The sequence below is a fragment of the Pezoporus wallicus genome, unplaced genomic scaffold (genome assembly GCF_028554395.1).
Source record: "Pezoporus wallicus isolate ANWC-B61680 ecotype Strahan unplaced genomic scaffold, APGP_CSIRO_Pwel_v1 scaffold_6446, whole genome shotgun sequence".
Lineage (NCBI taxonomy): Eukaryota > Metazoa > Chordata > Aves > Psittaciformes > Psittacidae > Pezoporus > Pezoporus wallicus.
The window spans coordinates 4,912,995-4,931,950 of NW_026636264.1; the positions used below are offsets into that span (position 1 = coordinate 4,912,995).

General features: G+C 37.6%; 1 protein-coding gene across 4 annotated transcripts in view; it reads left to right on the forward strand.

The window, feature by feature from the left end:
* The window catches only part of CWF19L2 (CWF19 like cell cycle control factor 2), a 75,575-nt gene extending 57,041 nt beyond the window's left edge, over positions 1–18,534 (forward strand). For all 4 annotated transcript variants that reach the window (XM_057399733.1, XM_057399735.1, XM_057399734.1 and 1 more), the window contains 6 exons: positions 7,312–7,524; positions 9,249–9,365; positions 12,605–12,760; positions 14,109–14,189; positions 17,045–17,146; positions 17,929–18,534. In XM_057399733.1, coding sequence (XP_057255716.1) covers positions 7,312–7,524; positions 9,249–9,365; positions 12,605–12,760; positions 14,109–14,189; positions 17,045–17,146; positions 17,929–18,069 — 810 coding nt within the window. In that variant the 3' untranslated portion in view covers positions 18,070–18,534. The remainder of the gene's footprint in view (positions 1–7,311; positions 7,525–9,248; positions 9,366–12,604; positions 12,761–14,108; positions 14,190–17,044; positions 17,147–17,928) is intronic.
* The last annotated feature ends 422 nt before the right edge of the window (positions 18,535–18,956 follow it).

Genomic DNA, 18,956 nt, shown 5'->3' on the forward strand with positions numbered 1-18,956 from the left:
AGGTTGGAGTTACCATAAAGGTAGCATGATAAAATTCTACCTTGTTTTGGCTTAAGCAAATAATATTTGAGATCAGAAAGACTCTTTTCTGAGGTGATTTTTGTTGTAAACTCTAGGTGCTAAATGCTAAATAAATTTAAATGTGATGAGATGTATTCATGTCGCCCAGGTTCATATTCTAAAATAATAGTTTATTCTTCTTTATTGCAGCTTCCCAAAATATATTATGAGTACAACATTCCACAAATATTAACAGTGTCATTTCAAGTTGAAGACGTCAGTGTTGCCATGACAATTTAAAACCAAACTGATACGTTTTATAAAATCTATAGACTTTTTGTTTTCACAAATTTGCCAAGCAGATGCACTTTTATTAGCTTATGTGGAAGTAACTTCAGCTATGATTGCGTTAGCGAGAAGACAGGAAAAGCAGAAGTTCAATAGTTGCATACAAAATGGAATAAGAAATTAAACAGAAAAGTAAACGTACAAAAAAGCTGAAAATAACCCACGCTAGAAAGATGCAGGTATGTTTTGCTACTGGGCTAATTGTGCATAATGGAATTTCCTGTTTCATCCCCAAATTTCAGAGGAAATTTGAAGAGAGGGGAAAAGTATACTCAGGGTATTATTACATTGTACTAATCCCTGATGATTAGGAGTTCTGTTTCTTGAGGTTTCCTTTAAGTATTACAATGATATTAAATTCTTTAGTAGGGCTTTCTTTCCAAAGGGCACACCAAAAGAGCAAGTAATAGCAGCTGAGGGAGAGAGAAGAGATACAACACACAGCACACTTCAGATGGAGTGTGTAGGCATCCAGTGATATATAAGACTCCAGGGATTTTACTTTGGAATAAGAAAACCAGAATTGGTTTAAAATTCAGCCATGAGACACAGTTCCAGTGATCTGCACACGTGTTGACAGAAGAATGAGGCTGACCCTGAAGTGTGCCTTGCACAGATCTACAAGGTTCACTTAGGAGGTAGCCCTGTGCCAAGGTGCCTGATGGCTTCAGTAATAGAAAAAAAAAAATTACACCCCCCCCTTATTATTTGAATAAAATGTTATATCATTAAATTATTTATGTAATATATTCATGTTATTCATGGTAATTATCATGTTAAGGATTTAATTGGCAAATACAACATTGTAATTTTTCCCTCTCTCAAATCATTCTCATTTATGCATAGTCAGATGCTCATCTCTTTCTGGGTTCCTGTGCTGAATGGTTAGAGATCGCTCTCCTTTCCTGGGGTTTTGCCACAATTGCACTGTATTTGATCTGTCCACATGAGAGCCCAAAGGCTGATTTTTATCTGCTCTTGAGAGAAGCTTGGATGCCTTCCCTGACTGCTGTTTAAATGCTTGTGTATTTCAGGCCTGTCTTGGCCAGAGCAAGCAAAATTGTGATGCTGTCTCTATTAGTTAAACCACAACTGCATCCTGGTTGTGGAAAATATGGTCCCTGTCAGATGGATGGTGGAAATTTCACAGTTGCACAATTACACTGAGGTGTAGGAGGCTATGTAATTTTTAATTTTGCCTGGCGCTTTGAGTCCTGAAGCCACCTGCGTGTTCTCTGGTGAATTGGTGCTTGCCCGAAGAAAAGGGAAAGTTAGAAAATAGAGGGTGCATACAAAGGAAGAATGTGGCAGATGAGCCCAGAACAAAAAAGTTAAGAAGACAAGGGGACTGTGGAGATGATCTGTCTTAGTAGTACACCAGCTTAGGTCAGCTCTTCATTTTGGCCAGTGTCTGGTAGAAACAAGGACTCGAGGTCCATTGCCTTTATAGATGTCTGAATTTCCTGTGTTAGGAAAATTCAGTGATGTTTTGTAGGCTATAGCAACTTAAAACTGATTTATCAAAGTGACTTCTTGCTTCTTTCTGATCTCTGCAGCACTTGCAATACAGTGAGGGCAATACTGGGCAATATCAAGCATGATAAGGGAACTAAATACACAACTTCCAGAATGCATTGGCTTCCACATATAACAGCTGTGAGGCTTCAGCTGATGTAGAACAGCAGCTTTCCAGCAACTCTAATAGATTAATATAGTTCCATCTTTGGTTTTGTACTAGCTCTGTCTTTTGTATAGAGAATGATATGTGTGAAACAAATCAGTTTTGAAGTGATTATTTGCTTTCCTTCTGGCTTTTTGGCTAATGCTTTCTTCTTGTTCTTTCAATTCCCCTTTAACTTTTTTTGAGAAATTTCATTATAGCCAAATAATGCAATTGGCAGAATACGCTGGGCACCTTACTGTAAAAGAATATAATTTTTTGAAAGGGAATGTCCATTTTCTTCCCAAATAACTTTTCAAAAAGGTCAATGTTTAGAGTAGCACTTGATGAGTGTTCTCTAGTCTGCCATTGTAGGAGCTACTTTGTGTTTTATTTCAGTTCTGACACACTGATGTTTGGCATTTGTAGGATTCAAGGGATAATCTTAATCAAGGAATTATGGCCTTAAAAAAACCTCCAACTTTTTTGCATTGCTACTGACAAGGAACGTATTAGTGATATTCATTGCTACTATTCCAGTATTGCATATTAAATGTCATTAGTGGTTTTTTTGTTGTTTTTTTTTTTAAGACAGAAGACATTGGTAAGTGGATTTTCCCACTTAGTTACATTCGTATCATATCTTATTTCAGTAGGAACACTCAATTCTTGCTGGGTGATATTTTTGTCTGTTCTTAGGTTTCTGTATTCCTGAACTGTCTTGAGGTATGTTGGAAGGACCCTGTGGTAATAGGAGAGTTGCAATGAAATTCTTACTCCTTTCATAGCTGTTGTTAATAGAACTGAATTTAACACTCCTGTTTTAACACTTTTTTAATATCATCTAAAAGATGTGATAAAACATGGCATGAAATGAAGATTCAGGGATGGGGTGACCATCTGTAACTTGATCTCTTTGTCTCAGAACTGCAGTATAATGGCCCTGTGCACTGATGCGTTAGACTCTACAACTTGAAAGTCTCGTAAACTTCTCCTTAAAGGTATAAAAAGGGGGGAAGGAATAACCCCTCATTTTTCTTCAGCAGAGGAAAGATATGGAACTTGAAGAACATCCAACTGGGCATGGATTATAAATGACTAGGCTTTTTTATTGCACAAGCAGGTTGAAATGCTTAAAATAATTACTTTTTTGGTTTTTTTTATTTATTTTTTTTCTTAAACCCTGCTTATTTCACGAACTTATTTAATGTTTTTGAACCTGGGGTGTTGTTTTCTTGAACGGTCTTGCATTCCCTATTAACTTCTGGGTTTTGTTGGTATTGCAATAGGATCTATAATTTTTGTGCTTGTAGAGACTCTATGGTAGAGGTAACCTAAACCTCATCTGTGAATACTCCTTCTCTAAATGTCCCTTTACTATGGCTTCTCTCCCCCAAATGCTGCACTGCTGCCTACCTTTTTCTTCTTTCTTTACTTCTGCCAATAATCTTACGTTTATTTTACTTCCTTCCCCAATGTGCTTCATCTGATTCTGTTGACCAACATATATCTTAAACCAGAAGTGCAGTGTTGTCTGACTGCCATGAACTATAGCTGTATGAAGAAATCTTGTACACATCTTCGAATTTCTAGGAAAAATAATTTCCACTGAGTTCTGTAGCCTGATGCTGTCCTGGGTTCAGCAGTAGCAGTCATGTTTCTCCTCCTTGGTAGCTGGTGCAGTGCAGTGTTTTGACTTTCGGCTCAGGAACAGAGCTGATAGAGATGTTTTGGTTTGGCCAAGGACTTTGTGAGCCTCATGCTCTGCCAGGGAGGAGGGGAAGCCGGGAGGAAGCAGAGACAGGACACCTGACCCAAACTGACCAAAGAGGTATTCCATACCACAGCACGTCATGCCCAGGATGTAACTGGGAGTTAGCCGGAAGGGCTGGGAGACTGCAGGGTTGGAGGAGGTATTGGTCGGAGCTTGGTCGGGCTTGGGGGGCGAGTTATCGGTCAGTGGGTGGTGAGGTGTTGTATTCTGTTCCCTTGTTATTTCCTTTATCATTATTATCACTGGTGGTAGCAGTAGTGATTTGTGTTATACCTTAGTTACTAAACTGTTCTTATCTCAACCCGTGGGAGTAGCATTCTTTTGATTCTCCTCTCCGTCCCTCCGAGAGCAGGGGGAGGGCAAGAAAGGGGGGGAAGTGAGCGAACGAATTACCTGACTGGGTTTAAACCACGACAGATGCACATACCTTAGGTGGGATCCAGGCTGAGTTAAGAGTTTAAATTGAAAGGGCAGTTTATGCAGATGATTACACTCATGTATATAGCCTGTTTAGTAATATTAGAAGTAAAGGTGTTATTTATTTTTTTTCCACTGTTTTCCTTTGCTTTTGAGAACTTTTAATTTTGAATTCTGAAATACTACCATTGGATTTCCAAGAAGCACTAGGAAAATACTGGTGCATCTGGGGAATCTTTTTCACCATTCTTTTGGGTGACTCCAACTTTTGCCAGTAGCTGTTTGTTTTTCTTTCCTTTTCCTTTTTTTTGTTGCATTTGTAGATTGGTTTTTTAAGCCTCACTCTTAGAGGACTCAAATCATGTATTGGATCTTCTGACCTATTCTTAAATTCGAGTCATTGAATTATGAGTATCTTTTCACATTGTGTCAAATACGATGCAGAACGGTATGACTCCTGAAGAGCAGCAACATAATTTCTTTTTGGTCTTACTGAATTACCATTTGAAATGTAGTGATCTTCTGTTGGTCATGACTGTACCATGAGAAACCAAATCTGGTCTTTAGACAGCACTTCCTTTATTAAAGTTTACTGCTTTTGTGATGAGCATTCTGAGTTTTGTCCCAAATGTCTAATAGTATACAGCATTTTACCCAGTGTTGAAGAAAGGCATAATCCAGCCTGTTTAATAAGATGAATACTTATTTCATCACAGTAAGAGAAACTTTAAAGTGTTTTGAAAAGTACTATTATTTAAAAGAGGCCATGGGTAACAAACCAGGAATTTCCCTGACTAGTTCTAAGTGCCAGTGGAGCAAAATAGTAATGACATTCTGTGCTGCACATGATAGTCCTGTTAACCAAGGTGTTTTGAATTTCACTCCTTCGTTTGTTTGTAGTCTGCCAGCTGTCTTCTTTCATGTGTATTTGCAGACTTTTTATTTAAAAAAAAACCCAAAAGCAAACCCAAAGCAAACAGTAAACCTTTGCTTCTGGTAATAACAAAGTGGTGCCATTCTCTAGGTAGTCTTATATGTGTTTCTTCTACCAAAGCTCTAATTTTACCTTTCTTATGTTTATATGGCAAGAGAGCAGAGACTTTATTTTTGGCACCCAAACCACTAAATATTTTTTCTAAAGCTCAGGAATCCTGTTTGTTTTAAATATAGAATTACAGTATTACAATAAAACAGAACAAGAATGGAGTTGAACTATTGAACTGTTGATTTTAGTCTGCAGTGGCTTCCAGTAGGAAATGCATAAGTAGTTAAGTGTATTATAGCTACATAAAATAATATTAAGGAGGCTGCTTCTCAGTTGTTTGTTAATGAAAGTACCAAGGATATTCAAAATAAGCTGTTGGTCTGTGTTAGAAGATTGCAGTATCCAGGAAAAGCAAGAGCTGTTTGTGGTTTTGGAGAGGCGAAGTTACTTATCTGTCCTACAAAATAAGGTGTTGCTTAAAAAAAAAAAATGAGGTTTTCTACACAAACTGTGCCTGGGATATTGGGAAGGTTTTATTTTACTTTGAGACTGTGCTTCAATTATGCTAGTATGTCTTCCAGATGCCTTCAGCTAACATTAGTCCTTTTCTAGAGCTACCCCGGTCAGTATTCTAAAATACATTAGGATTTGCTGTGAAGGCTCCTCTGCCATTTCCTTAACAGTTCTTGGACCAAAACTACTCGCACATGAATCTGCCAAGACTCTAAAGGACCAGCACCTCTAATATCAAGAAATCTGTATAGCACTAGCTTCCCCCCCCCCCCCCCCCCCCCCCCCCCCCCCATCATTTTAGTAAAGAGATTACTGAAACTATTCAAGGGAAATTACAGTCAAATATATCATAAAAGTATTGCAGCAGTGGGATTTCATTTCAGGATAAAAACCTGAAAAAAGCCCTTCTGAATGCTTTTTGCGTTTGCTTTAGCTGTATGTATTGAATGTTTAGGGTATTAGTGACATAATTTTAAAGTCATGTAGAGCAACCAAAGCAGGAAATGGAGAAATGCTTTCTTAAGTCCTTTAAAAAGTTAATCTTTGCAACCATGACTTGTGAAGTCTTTATTTAGACAAAATGTCATGGGGTTTGTTTCTCATAAAGCTGAAAGAAAAGATTGATAAAGCCTAATGCAATATATATATATATATACTCATATATATGTTTTCTATGAGTTAATGAAGCTTAGTGAAATCTACTGATATTTGCGTGTGTCCTGTGACCCCCATACTTTTCTTGCTTTCTATTCAATATCTCTTGCTGCTATTGCTGTAAGCCTTCTTACAATGTCCTCTGTCACCTTCAGTTCCTCCAGTTCCTGTCTACTGACTTCATCATATTGTCCAGGTGAGACTTAGACAGTTCGTGTAGGTTTCCACTGTTAAGATCCTGTAAGATACCACTGACTCTCAAGCTTGTCATCATAAGAAATCTGGTATTTTCATCGTTTAAATGTGGCACAATTAATTAAAATGTAGCAATTAACAAAAAAAACTTTGGATCATTCAGCCTTGTGTCTGGTAATGTGCTAATTGTGTTCATTACCCATATGTAGCAACAGGTGCATTGAAGAAAGACTAAATACTGGAGACAAAGAATGTTTTCTTCACAAAATGGCTTAGTTTTGTTCACTTGGTAAGAGTAGCTGTTGGCCTGTTTTCACAGAATATGAATGAGGTGCAGAGTCAGGGTCTAGTTCTTTCACAAGAGATGATTTAATGGATAGTGATAATCGTAATAGGAGAGAAGGAGGAGGGGGAAGACTGAAAATATATGATAATCTCTGATTTAAAAAATGGTGCATCTGTTTAAAGCTGAAGTTATGCCAAGATAATATTGAAATGTCTGGCCCTTAACTTGATATGGAACATAGTAATTACTTTTCTCACTGCTGTCAGACATCTATATTTTAATACGTATGCTGTCTGAGATTGTGTATGACTGCTCTCAGGAGAGATACCTGATGACTGCATATGCTACAGATGCCATATGGAAGGAAGCAATCCTGCTTACGTATTTCATGCTTGTCTTAGTAAAGGATACTGCAAAGAGCTAATTATTTTTTCTTGCTTATTTTCATATCCACGTAATTTTTCTGTGTATCTTTTCAGCTCGTGGATAAAACTGACAGGGAGTACTACACTCTGGATGACATGTTTGTTTCCAAAGCAGCCAAAAGAGTGCGCAGTGGGGAAGAGGAAGAAATACAAAGAAGAAAAGCAATACGTGAGCACCAGCAGCTTGCTGCACGCATGGAAAAGTGCCCATACTGCTACGATAGTAATGAACTTTCTAAACATCTTATTGTTGCAATTGGCACAAAGGTAAGAAAATAGCAATTTAGCACAAATGTAAAAATAAAAAAGAAATAAAGGAAGGTAATGTTGGTGCTGGCGTGCCTAAGGTTAAGAATGAAATGATTTATTTTTCCTCACCTTCTTTTCCTTGCCCTTCCAGTTGATTTCACAAATTCCTCAAGGGTGAGGGAGAAAAAGATATAAATCTGTCATGAATTCTAAAGGTAATCTTTGATATCAGAACTTCACACTTGTGGATCTGTGGAAGACAGGAGCAATAATGAAAGATCTGAGTTCAGAGATTAAACTGTAGGTGGATTTGTGGGAGACTAAATCACACTGCACTGGAGGAAATTTGAGCTGGTGAAGAACTGTATCTTAATGATATCAGAGAAAATTAAGTGGAGAATTCAATTTTTAAGCCTAAAATCCATTGAAACAGAAGTTTGCTTTGGGGAACCTTCCTGTTTCTGTGAATGCTTTTAAAAGTTCCATAAGAATTTGGATTTACAACATCTGAAATGCTTCAGTGTAGGTTTTTTTGTCTTTGTTTCTCCAAAATTTTCCTTTATCATTGATGTTTTCCATTTGACTTTTTATAGGCCAAGAAATTGAATGCATAAATACATATTATAATGCACTGCATTTGTATTTCTATATAGATAGATGATATGTATAATGTGTATAGATGTATATCTGTCTCTATGTATGTGTGTATGTATAATTATAGAACCAACTAGGTTGGAAAAGACCTTTAAGATCATCAAGTCCAACCTTTACCCCAGGACTGCCAATTCTACCACTAATTTGTGTATTTATATATATTTATATATCTAATATCTATATCTATATATACAGAGTGTCCTGATTTTGGCTGTGATAGAGTTAATTTTCTTCTTAGTAGCTGGTTCAGTGCTGTGGTTTGGATTTAGGCTGAGAATTATGTTGATAACACACCAGTGGTTGCTAAGCAGTGCTCAGGGACTCTTCAGCTTCTCACACTGCCCTGCCAGGCAGGCTGGAGGAGCACGAGAACTTGGGAGGGAGCACAGGTAGGACAGCTGACCTCCAGTGCCCAAAGGGCTATCACATATCATATGACATCATGCTCAGTATAAAATCTGGGGGGGAGAACTGGCCAAGGGCTGGGAGTTGGCTGTGCATCGGTCAGCAGGTGGTGAGCAGTTGCATTGTGCATCACTTGTTTTGTGTATTCTAATACTATTATTATCATCATCACATTAATTTGTATTCCCTTTCTTTTCTGTACCATCAAACTGACTTTATTTCATCCCAAAACTTCTACTTTTTTCTAGGTTTTATCCCCTATCCCTCTGGTTGCGGGGGAGAGTGAGTAAATGGTAGCTGTGTGGTGTTCAGCTGCCTGCCAGGTTAAACCACAACACAGCTATATCTGTGTGTATGTATTTCATTAAAAATACATCAGATGTTCATCTAAATTCAGAAATTATTGTAGTGGATTAAACAGTATGATTTCATAATAGTTAGGATACCAGTTGGTCTGTGGGGCTGATATTACTGCCTTGGTGTTGCCTCTGGATACTACTAGTTCACTGGAGCTACTGAAGGATGATTGGATCTTTTTAAAAACACTGAAATTACTAATACCATGTTATAATTAGAAGGTAATAACTTCTATTGGTTTGAATTTAGCAAATGATGTACCTCAGCAATGGGAAGGTTTTTATGCTAGAGAAATGAACACTTCAGTTTTTGTTCACTTTTCATAGGTATACTTGTCTCTGCCAAGCAACCAGTCCCTTACTGAAGGTCACTGTCTGATAGCCCCTCTACAGCACCATACTGCAGCCACTCTTTTGGATGAAGACATCTGGGATGAAATCCAGGTGAGCTCAGAAACTGTCTCATGTTCTAACAGTTTTGTAAAATAATGTTATTTTAAATAATAATAGACTTGTCATCAGCATCTATTTTAACAAATTCCAGCCTGGCAGCTCCTCTTGAATTCCACTCTTCTTGAATTCCATTCTTGCATTATGGATGGAAATTAGTGGACAGATACTGAAAAGGGAAGACACAGGGTAAACACAGAAGTTCCCATTTATAAACACTATAAAAAGTTCCCTGGCATGCTGCAGAACCTCTGTCACTGGAGGCCTTTGAAACCAGGTTAGAGGAATATCTACCAGAGATGATGTAGATAGAGCTGTTCCCTTACAGAAAGTGGAATAACTGGCTTCACAGTTAATATTTCCTTGGGAAAAGGATTATCAGGACAGAAAGATCACTTATAATGTAACACAAGTTGGAGGTCTTTTGTTTATGAAGCTTCAGGCTTTTTAAGCTAATCTTGGGTTTGGCTGGATGTCAGTTGAGAAAAAACTCTAATTCTTCTTCAAATCAGTGAGATTGTCCTAACTTTTTTGAAAAGAAATCTTAGAATGAAGTGCCAAGAATGATGGGTCATGCTTTCAAACTCTCTTATGAAGGCAGTTTGAAATTATTGAGGAAAATCAAGGGAGGCATGTAACAAACTTCTGCCTAGGAGATTGTGATTGTCAATCTTCTTTTCCCCCAATCAGAATTATTGCAAGGGGAAAACAACTTGCAACCTTTTATATCAAAATGTTGGAGACTACTTCAGACTACAGAAAGATGTTGTTGGTTGCAGTTGCTTAGATTAAAAAACAGAGTAATTCTTGAGTTTGAAATTATTTAAGTAATGTTGGTCTTGCCTCAGGACTGGCAGATGGATTCTCTGACTTTCCAGGTTTGTTCCCCACATTAATTCTCATGGCAGATGTAATTTTTATCCATTGTTTCCTAGTAAATTATGCTTCACCCAAGCAGGAGGGGAGAGGAATACTTTTGTATATGACAGAAATGTCTAAGAAAGTTGGATAAGAAGCAAGTTAAGTCCAACAAGTGGGATCAAGAGGAGCAACAGAGCATGGGAAAAAGTGATGAATATGTTTTATCTACAGCTTCTATTTATCCCAACTTCTTTTAAGTAAATAAATGATAGTTTTTATAAATCTGTATGAGAAAGAAAATAGCATAAAGAAAAGATAAGCAAATGCAGTTTCTGTATTCAGCACTAGTCTTTTCCTTGCTAAAAAATGCAGCTAGTTGGTACAACCAGTATCCATTGATGCTGTGACAGTTTAAGCATTTCTTTGCAACAGAATAATTTGGAAGCTGATGGACACAAATTTCTTTTTTTTCTTTTTTTTTTTTTTTGCTTATATTTATTTCAGTAGGAGGAGTCTGGAAGGCTTTAGCATTCAGGCAGACTATAAGCATACAGTTATTCAGTGACGAATTAACATTCTGATGCCAGAGCCATATTTGATATTGCTGTTGAGGGGAAAAAATTATCACACTTCAAATATAAAATGTTGTATTGAGCAGATCTTTTAGCTAACTATTTTTGCTGGGATTTTTTTTAAGATAGGTTGGAATAAAGCAAGAAGGGTTCCTATATATTGTGTGCCTTCAAGCGCTTGAATGTAACATTTGTGTGGTTTAGACTTGTGCTCACTTGCCAAAGTAAATATGCATGTAAATTTTTAATATGAAAAGATAAATCTTTACATATTCTGTATTGACTGAACTGTTACATGTATCAGTGTGTGCATCTGAGCATGATCCAAACACTCATATTTGCTCCTATGAATGATTTTGTTGTTTCCATTTGGCCCACTCAGAATTTGGAGGAAAGTGCGATTTTTTTTAAAAACAGCAAAATGCAATCTGGGAAACGTTAGCTAACATCTGCAGATATTCTAGGCATTTCAATGGCTTTGAATTTCAGTTGATATTACAGGGTAGCAACTGTCTTTCCCAGCATTTGGTTTATTATTTCTCTTATCTCACCACAGGTGTTCGCTTCCTTGTATTTCAGACGTAGAGTTCTGGGGGCCAGGTTTGAGGGGCCCCAGAGATATTAATTCAGAGTTGTCTGTCACTTTGTGCAGTTAAGTCTTATGTTAGTTGTGGTACAGTGATATATGAACTAGGCAGTATCTTCCAGCTGTGTTTCATCAGTTGTGTTAGGTGGATGGTGGTAGTGTTTTCTTATCACAGCATAGAGCACCTTATTTGTGAGGAAAAATTCACGGCACAAGGGCTTTGGAGAGCTTAAATGACCTCTCTGCTGTGAAGAGAGGTTGAGAGGGGTTGTTCAGCCTGGAGAAGGCTTCAGAGAGATCTTAGGATAGCCTTGCAGTACCTAAGGGGAGCTTTTACAAAGGCATGTAGTGATAGGACAATGGGTGTCATGGTTTAAACCCAGTCAGCCACACAGTTTCTACTCCTCCTACTCTTTCTTTCCTCCCCCCTGCCCCAGTTCCTGGAGGGATGGGGAGGAGAATGGAAAGAATGTAACTCCCACGGGTTGAGATAAGAACCGTCCAGTAACTAAGGTATAACACAAACCACTGCTGCTGCCACCAATGATAATAATGATAAGGGAAATAACAAGGGAAGAGAATAAGATACCACCTGCCAAAACGAACCCGACCGAGAAGAGAGTGCCCTTCCGGGTAACTCCCAGTTTCCTCCCCGGGCATGATGTGCTGTGGTATGGAAAACCTCTTTGGCTAGCTTGGGTCAGGTGTCCTGTCTCTGCTTCCTCCTGGCTTCCCCTCCTCCCTGGCAGAGCATGAGCCTCACAAAGTCCTATGCCCAGTCTAAACATTTGAGCAGTAACTAAAAACATCGGTGTTATCAGCTCTGTTCCCAGGCCGAAAGTCAAAACCACAGCGCTGCACCAGCTACTAAGAAGAAGAAAAAATGACTGCTACTGCTGAACCCAGATCAGGGGGAATGGCTTAAAACTAGCAGAGGGTATATTTAGATATTACCAATTTTTTTACTGTGAGGTTTCCCAGAGAAGCTGTGGCTGCCCTGTCCCTGGCAGTGTTCATGGCCAGGTTGGACGGGGCTTTGAACAACCTGCTCTAATGGAAGGTGTCCCTGCCCATGGCAGGAGGGATAGAACTAGGTGATCTTTAAGGCCACTCCCAACCCAAACCATTCTATGAGTCTATGAATTAATATAAAATATTATACCTGAAAGCTTTGAAAAGTTAATTCAAATGATTTTTTTTTCTTCTTTAAACAGATGTTCCGAAATGCATTGGTGAAGATGTTTGAAGCTAAAGACTTGGACTGTGTGTTCCTAGAAACAAACCTGAGTCTGAAGAAACGGTATCACATGGTATATGAATGCATTCCTCTTCCAAAAGAAGTAGGAGATATGGCTCCAATCTACTTCAAGGTATGTGCAAACATTTTTTCTTAGGTCATCTGAATGTATGTATCATAATTCATCTATTTCTGGAAAACTTTTTGATATTCAAATACTTTTTTTGAAAAGATAGATTTTTTCTATCTGAAAAGATAGATCCCATTTCTTGATCTTAAAACAAGCCCTGTGAGGTGATTCTGTTTCCCAAGTTTTTCACTTAGTCAGTGGAAGAGCTGTATGTTTCTGTGCAGTTGTCTCCAGTCTGACTGCACAGACAAATAGGTGAGGAAGATGAGAGGATAGTAGTTTCTTGAGGTGTTGTAAGCATTGCAGTACTTCTCACTCAAGTCCTGTAATATAAACTAAAACCACCATACATGTGCCTAGGCAAGCATAAAATGAGAAAATGATGTCGACTGTTTTAAGAAATACCAATATATAATGTTCCACCCTCATTTGATTTCAGTAAGCCCACGTGTTACATGTGTCTTAGGTCTCCAGTGACCATTAAACAGCATGGTAGATATCTTTTCTAAAGTTTTTCTGGTCTCTTGCCCCTGACTCTGTAGGGAAAGGTTACATGAAAGCTTTTGCTGGAACTGAGGCCTATTGGCTTTCAGCAGCTGGATCCTGATTAGCCTTTTATAAGTAAATTATTTTACTGGTTCTTTGAAATATTATTTTTGTTTTCTGGAAATGATGTGATTTTTGATGAAGTGGAGCGGTCAGTATGAACAGCAGTGTAGTAACTTTTACCATATTTGAAACCCTCCAGCTGGTAGATGTCATTGCTATGCTTCAAGCACTGGTAAAACTCTTGTTTTCCTAAAGGAAGGACAAAGTACAAGATTTAATCCAATTCCATTTGTGTAAAATTTTATTTCAGAAGTGTCCACCATTAAAATACAGAGAAAATGAAATTTAAAAGATAGCTACACTAAACCCACTTCCCATACTATGGAGAATACAGAGGCAGACTTTGAAGGTTTTTAAGTGCAGGCTTCTAAGCTGGATTCTCCTTTTGGTATTTAAAAAAGGAAAATAAAAAAGACTAATATTGTGTAATGAATTCACAGGAGGATTTGTATGAGCTTAGAAAAAAGAGAATGTGACCTTTTAGTTGGAACTTTTTGGAAATAATTTATGTCAGGCAAGAGTTAATTTTCAGGAAAAAAAAAGGAGCAGAATTAAGTGAGTTTGAAGATACTATATGATGCCTTTTTAAGTTGTGGAAATTAGAAAGGTTTCCAGAAATAAAGTTACTTTGTTAAGAGATAATTGGTACTTGCAGTGCAAAGGACTTGACTACATCAAGAAGTTAGTTCTTTGCTTGCTGTATAAAGGACTATTTTCACATTTAGATAAAATGATTTTACAGAAAGCTATAATGGAATCTGATGAGGAGTGGTCCATGAACAAGAAGTTAATTGATCTTTCTTCAAAAGACATTCGGAAATCTGTAAGTAAAGAAATGTATTGAACACTGAATTTCTCAGCAAATTCTTTTAATCTTTTTTCATTGTTAACTGTTTCAAAGAGAGAAGAAAGGGAACACAATTAAATTAGTGCATCAGGAGATAGCATAGGTATGATGAGAATTAAGAGTCTGACTGAACTCCTAACTGACATTAGGGAAAATAATCCCATTCATTTCAACAGTTGATGGACCGAGCTGCAAGCATTGGTTAGGAACAAAGCTGGCACTTTGAGGACTTGTACCAGCATAATTTTCTTGATTAAGAATTAAGGTAGATCAAAGATCTGCAAATTACTTTCCTGAAAAAAAAGCACCCCATTGATGTATCTTTTTCATTGACCTAAAACAGCCTTTTGTGTTGCTAAGTCTAAGAAGCAAAAGTATAAATAGCATTATGAGTCTTTTTTTTCTAAAACAAGAGAACAGAGCTCTGTCTCCGGGATACTAAACTGAAACATCTATGTATATGCAAATGTTAAAGGTCTAGTGCTGAAACTGTTCCGTATTTTTAACACTAAAGTGAAAGATGTGTGGTATGTAGGCTTTACCACAAATAGTTTACTACTATGTAGCAATAATACTTAATTTTTGAAAGAGTCTTTTAGTAAATACAGCACCTTTGCACTAAGAAATCCTAGCTTAGAAGAAAGAGGAGATGGGTTTAGCTATGAGACGTGAAGCTTAGTATGACAAAGAGGGAGACTAGATGCTAAAGGGTAAGGGATTGGGTGGCTGTATAGTATTACTACATAGTGACTGTATAACAGGAGGGGTTTTGCATACTGTGGTGAGTCCTGAACTAAACTGACAGTGGTAGCAAATGCAGCAAAAAGACAATTTCTTCTGCCACATCAGCTGAATGTCATAGAAATGTAATGGGAGTCAGTTATGGGTCACCTTGTTCAAAGTGGTGAGGCTTCAGCTGGAAAATTCAGGTGTGGTTTTGGGCTCAGTATTTTAAGACGGTTAAAGAAGGAGAGTAGAGGTTATAAACTGAAGAAGCTGGTTTAGGGGTTAGTGCAGACTAGGAAAGAAAAGACTGAAATGGGATGTGATAGTAGCTTTCTGTATATAGGAGGTTGTTTTAAAGAAGATAGTACTTAATTGTTCTCTAGCTCTATTGGGTGCAGACAACAAGGAATTCAGTTAATATGTAGCAAGGACTTAGGGAACACTTTAAACTTAAGGTGGATGTAAACATAAAATAGTAAGGTTTGAGTATCTTTTTCTCATTGGTGTTTCAAAACAGGGAAAGCCAACATCTGTCACAAAATAAGGTATAATTTTTTGGCACATAGTAGGGCATCAAAACGTTTGATTTCTAGAAGTTTCTTAGCTATACATAATGTGACTACTGCATTGCCATTTGGTGGTAAACCACATGAAGATTAAGATGCGACAGTTTCTTTAAATTGCATCTTTAAATGCATCTGAGTGTAAATTGTTATACATTTGTGTGATTTTAACATTTTTTTAGGGTAAAAGAAATCCCTGTAGCCTTCAGGAAGATATGAGTATAGCTTAAGTGACGGAGATAAGGTTTGGGAAGTTTGGATAGTTGTATTAGGATATGGGGGTGCATAGAAGAAGGGTCAGACAAGGCTGAGATGTCATCTAATGGGTGGATTGTGTGCAGAAATTGAGACTGTGGTGTCCAGAAGCAGAGTCTAAGCATTGGACCCTTGCACAGCATCAAGTCCCTCTGCTTCTCCCTCTCCTCCCTGCAGTAAGGGAACTGGGCAATGGGCTGGGAGAGGGGACACAGCCAGGAGAGCTGACCTGGCAGCAAGCATTATTCAGTGACAGCCACAACACTGGCAAGTTATCAACACTGGTTTAGTCACCAGTCCAAATCTCAGCGCCATATGGGCTGCTATGACGAAAATGAACTATCCCAGCCAGACCTGACACTGCTAGACACAGATAAAGCTGACATATTTCTTAAGGTGTCAGCTGCTGACCCATTTTTCCTTATTTATGATTCTTTTTTAGTTCATTTAAAGTGTTTTATGTTTCTTGCCTTGCTACATCGCCCCTCTGTGTTAAATCTGAATTATTTTTAGAGTGAATTTTCAAGCAGTATATCGAACATGTCTTTTGAAAATTGGACTGTAGCAGAGGAATTGGTTATGAACTTGTGACTTTGTAAATCTTATTGGGAACATCCTTAACAAGTAAAAGAGTGGAAAATAATGTTGCAGTGAAAAGCAGGAATTACTTAAAATATGTAGCAATAAACGAATCCACTTCTCACTCTGTCAGACTGAAGGGTCTTTTGTTGTGGCAGGATAACCAGCATCTCCTCTGTAGACCTACTGAATTATTGAATTATCTTATTTGGCAAGTTAATGATAACTTCCAGTCATGTAGTGGTGTTTTCCCTTCCCTGAGTGTCAGTGCTTCCCCTGGGTAAATATTTCCTGTTATCACAGAACACTTTAATAAATGCAACTTGCTGGTGGTTGTCTTAAAATTTCTATTCAACCCATTCATTATAGGAGTGTGAAGTCAGGAAGGCATTTACTCAGTGTGCATGCTGCTATCTGGTCCTTCCCTGTCTCTTACCTGGTGCCGCAGTGGTGGCCTCTGGAGGTTTTGCCACCTTGTAATCATCTTCTCAGTTTAGTGCCTTTTCACCTAGTTTCTGTGTGTTCTTTCCCCTTACCTGCTTGGTTTTTGTTTCTCTCTTGCAATTTTATATTACATGTCCTTTGTTTGAAAGATGTTTTAAAAGAAAATGTGATACTGTAAAACCACTTTCAAATTCATTAAGCTGTGGGGGTTAACTAAATATTTACAATCTTCAAGTGTCTAAAAATGTGGTTTTGCATGTATAGGTTCCTAAAGGTTTACCATACTTCTCTGTGGACTTTGGTCTTCAAGGAGGATTTGCTCATGTCATTGAAGATCAACATAGTTTCCCTCATTACTTTGGAAAGGTATTGTCATGTAGAAGATCAATTTACCAATTATACTCTGTTTTGTTAACTTTAGTTAAAGCAGATGCTGCCAGAACAGTCACTTTGACATATCTTATCCTAGTTCATTAGCTGGCTTTTCTTGTTAAGTCGTTATAACTTTGCTCATTGATGACTAAAGGAGTAATCTGATAAATAGAAAATACTCGCATCTGTTTAAGAGTTTTTGTGGCCATAGTGTTCTCATGAGCTGGTTCCTGCTTGTCTGAATTAGGGTGCCTACACATATAGACTCATGGACAGCTCCTAGTAAAATATTTGTGTGGTTAAATTACTCCACGTGGTATAGAGAGTATAGTATATACAAGAAGAGTTGCAATAAATTCTTCCTTTATTATGTCACAGCAGTAATTTATTGACAGAATTAATATTGCAAAAACATGAAGAGTAATTGGGGGGAAATATAACTTCAAGAGTTAAGAGCAAAGTGGGCAGCTTTTTTCTGAACTTTTCTTACAACTGTACTAATACATTAGCAGTCTTGCAATGTTAGGATATTTATTCAGTGCATTGCTCTGCTCTACTTACAAGAGTTTTGCTGAGACAACTGTCTAACAACTACAGTCCTAATATTTTAATAGGTATTTTTTTCAGAATTTCGATTTATAATAACCAGCACATGAAGAAAACAATGAAAAATAATCTCACATTTTGAAAACTCATATTTCTTTACTCAATGGTAAAATAGCATTAAGTAATATGCTAATTTTGTATTTATCATTCTCTTTCTTCTACTTGTGAAGGAAATTATTGGTGGCATGTTGGACTTGGAGCCACGGCTCTGGAGAAAAGGAGTCAGACAGAACTTTGAGGATCAGAGCAAGAAGGTGTTGCAGTTTGCACAGTGGTGGAAACCATATGACTTTACCAAGAAGAAAGAATGAATGCATCCCTGCAGTCAAGGACTGTATATAAGCCATAAATGTTACGAATTATATGTTAAGAATAACATATGTTAACATATGTTAAGAATAACACCAGTTATGTATTGCTAATATATTTTAAAACAGGATATTGTTTAACTGCTGATTACCTGTTCCTGATTTGGACACTGGACACTGTGGGTCTCATGAACCTGCAAGCCTGACAAACCAGAATTGTACAGTGGTTTTAGTTTTTCAGTTTTTAGCTGAGCCAAAAGAATAAAATCCATGTGGCCAGAAGGAAGATTCTGGTTTTGGAGTTTTACAATCTTTGAGGCGACGTTTTTCTTTTCTATATTGTATTCAGCATAGAGCCAGTGCTCAATTATCAATGTCCTTTTGTAGAAAATGGTGTATATTTTACAAATATTTTGATTCATACAAATACATTGTTGCAGAATGAAGCTGAACAGAAACACTTTTTTTGATTTTGAGTCCTTGTATTCTTTAAGTTGAGGTCATTGGAGTAATACATTCACATAGGATGCGGTTGATATACCTGCTGCTGCCCCCTGGACAAGAATGAATGCAGTATTTTGTACTTTCAATATGAAGTAGTATTTTTCAAGCTTGTCTGTTGCTCAGAGGATGATAAGACAGTCCCTAATTGTGGCAAATGACAGCTTTAATGGTAACATTTATTTTTGATGACAATAAAAAATAAAAAAAAGAGAGTGGAAGAACATTAATGGAAAACTCTCCGATGTCCTGCAAAGAAAATAATCCCAGGGATTTCCCCAGGTGACTCTTCTCCCCCAGGCTTCCCCTCCAGTGTGGCAGGTGGTCCACCATAATACTTTTCCAATAACTATATTGTTTTCATCAGGACCTGCTCAAACTCTCTGCTG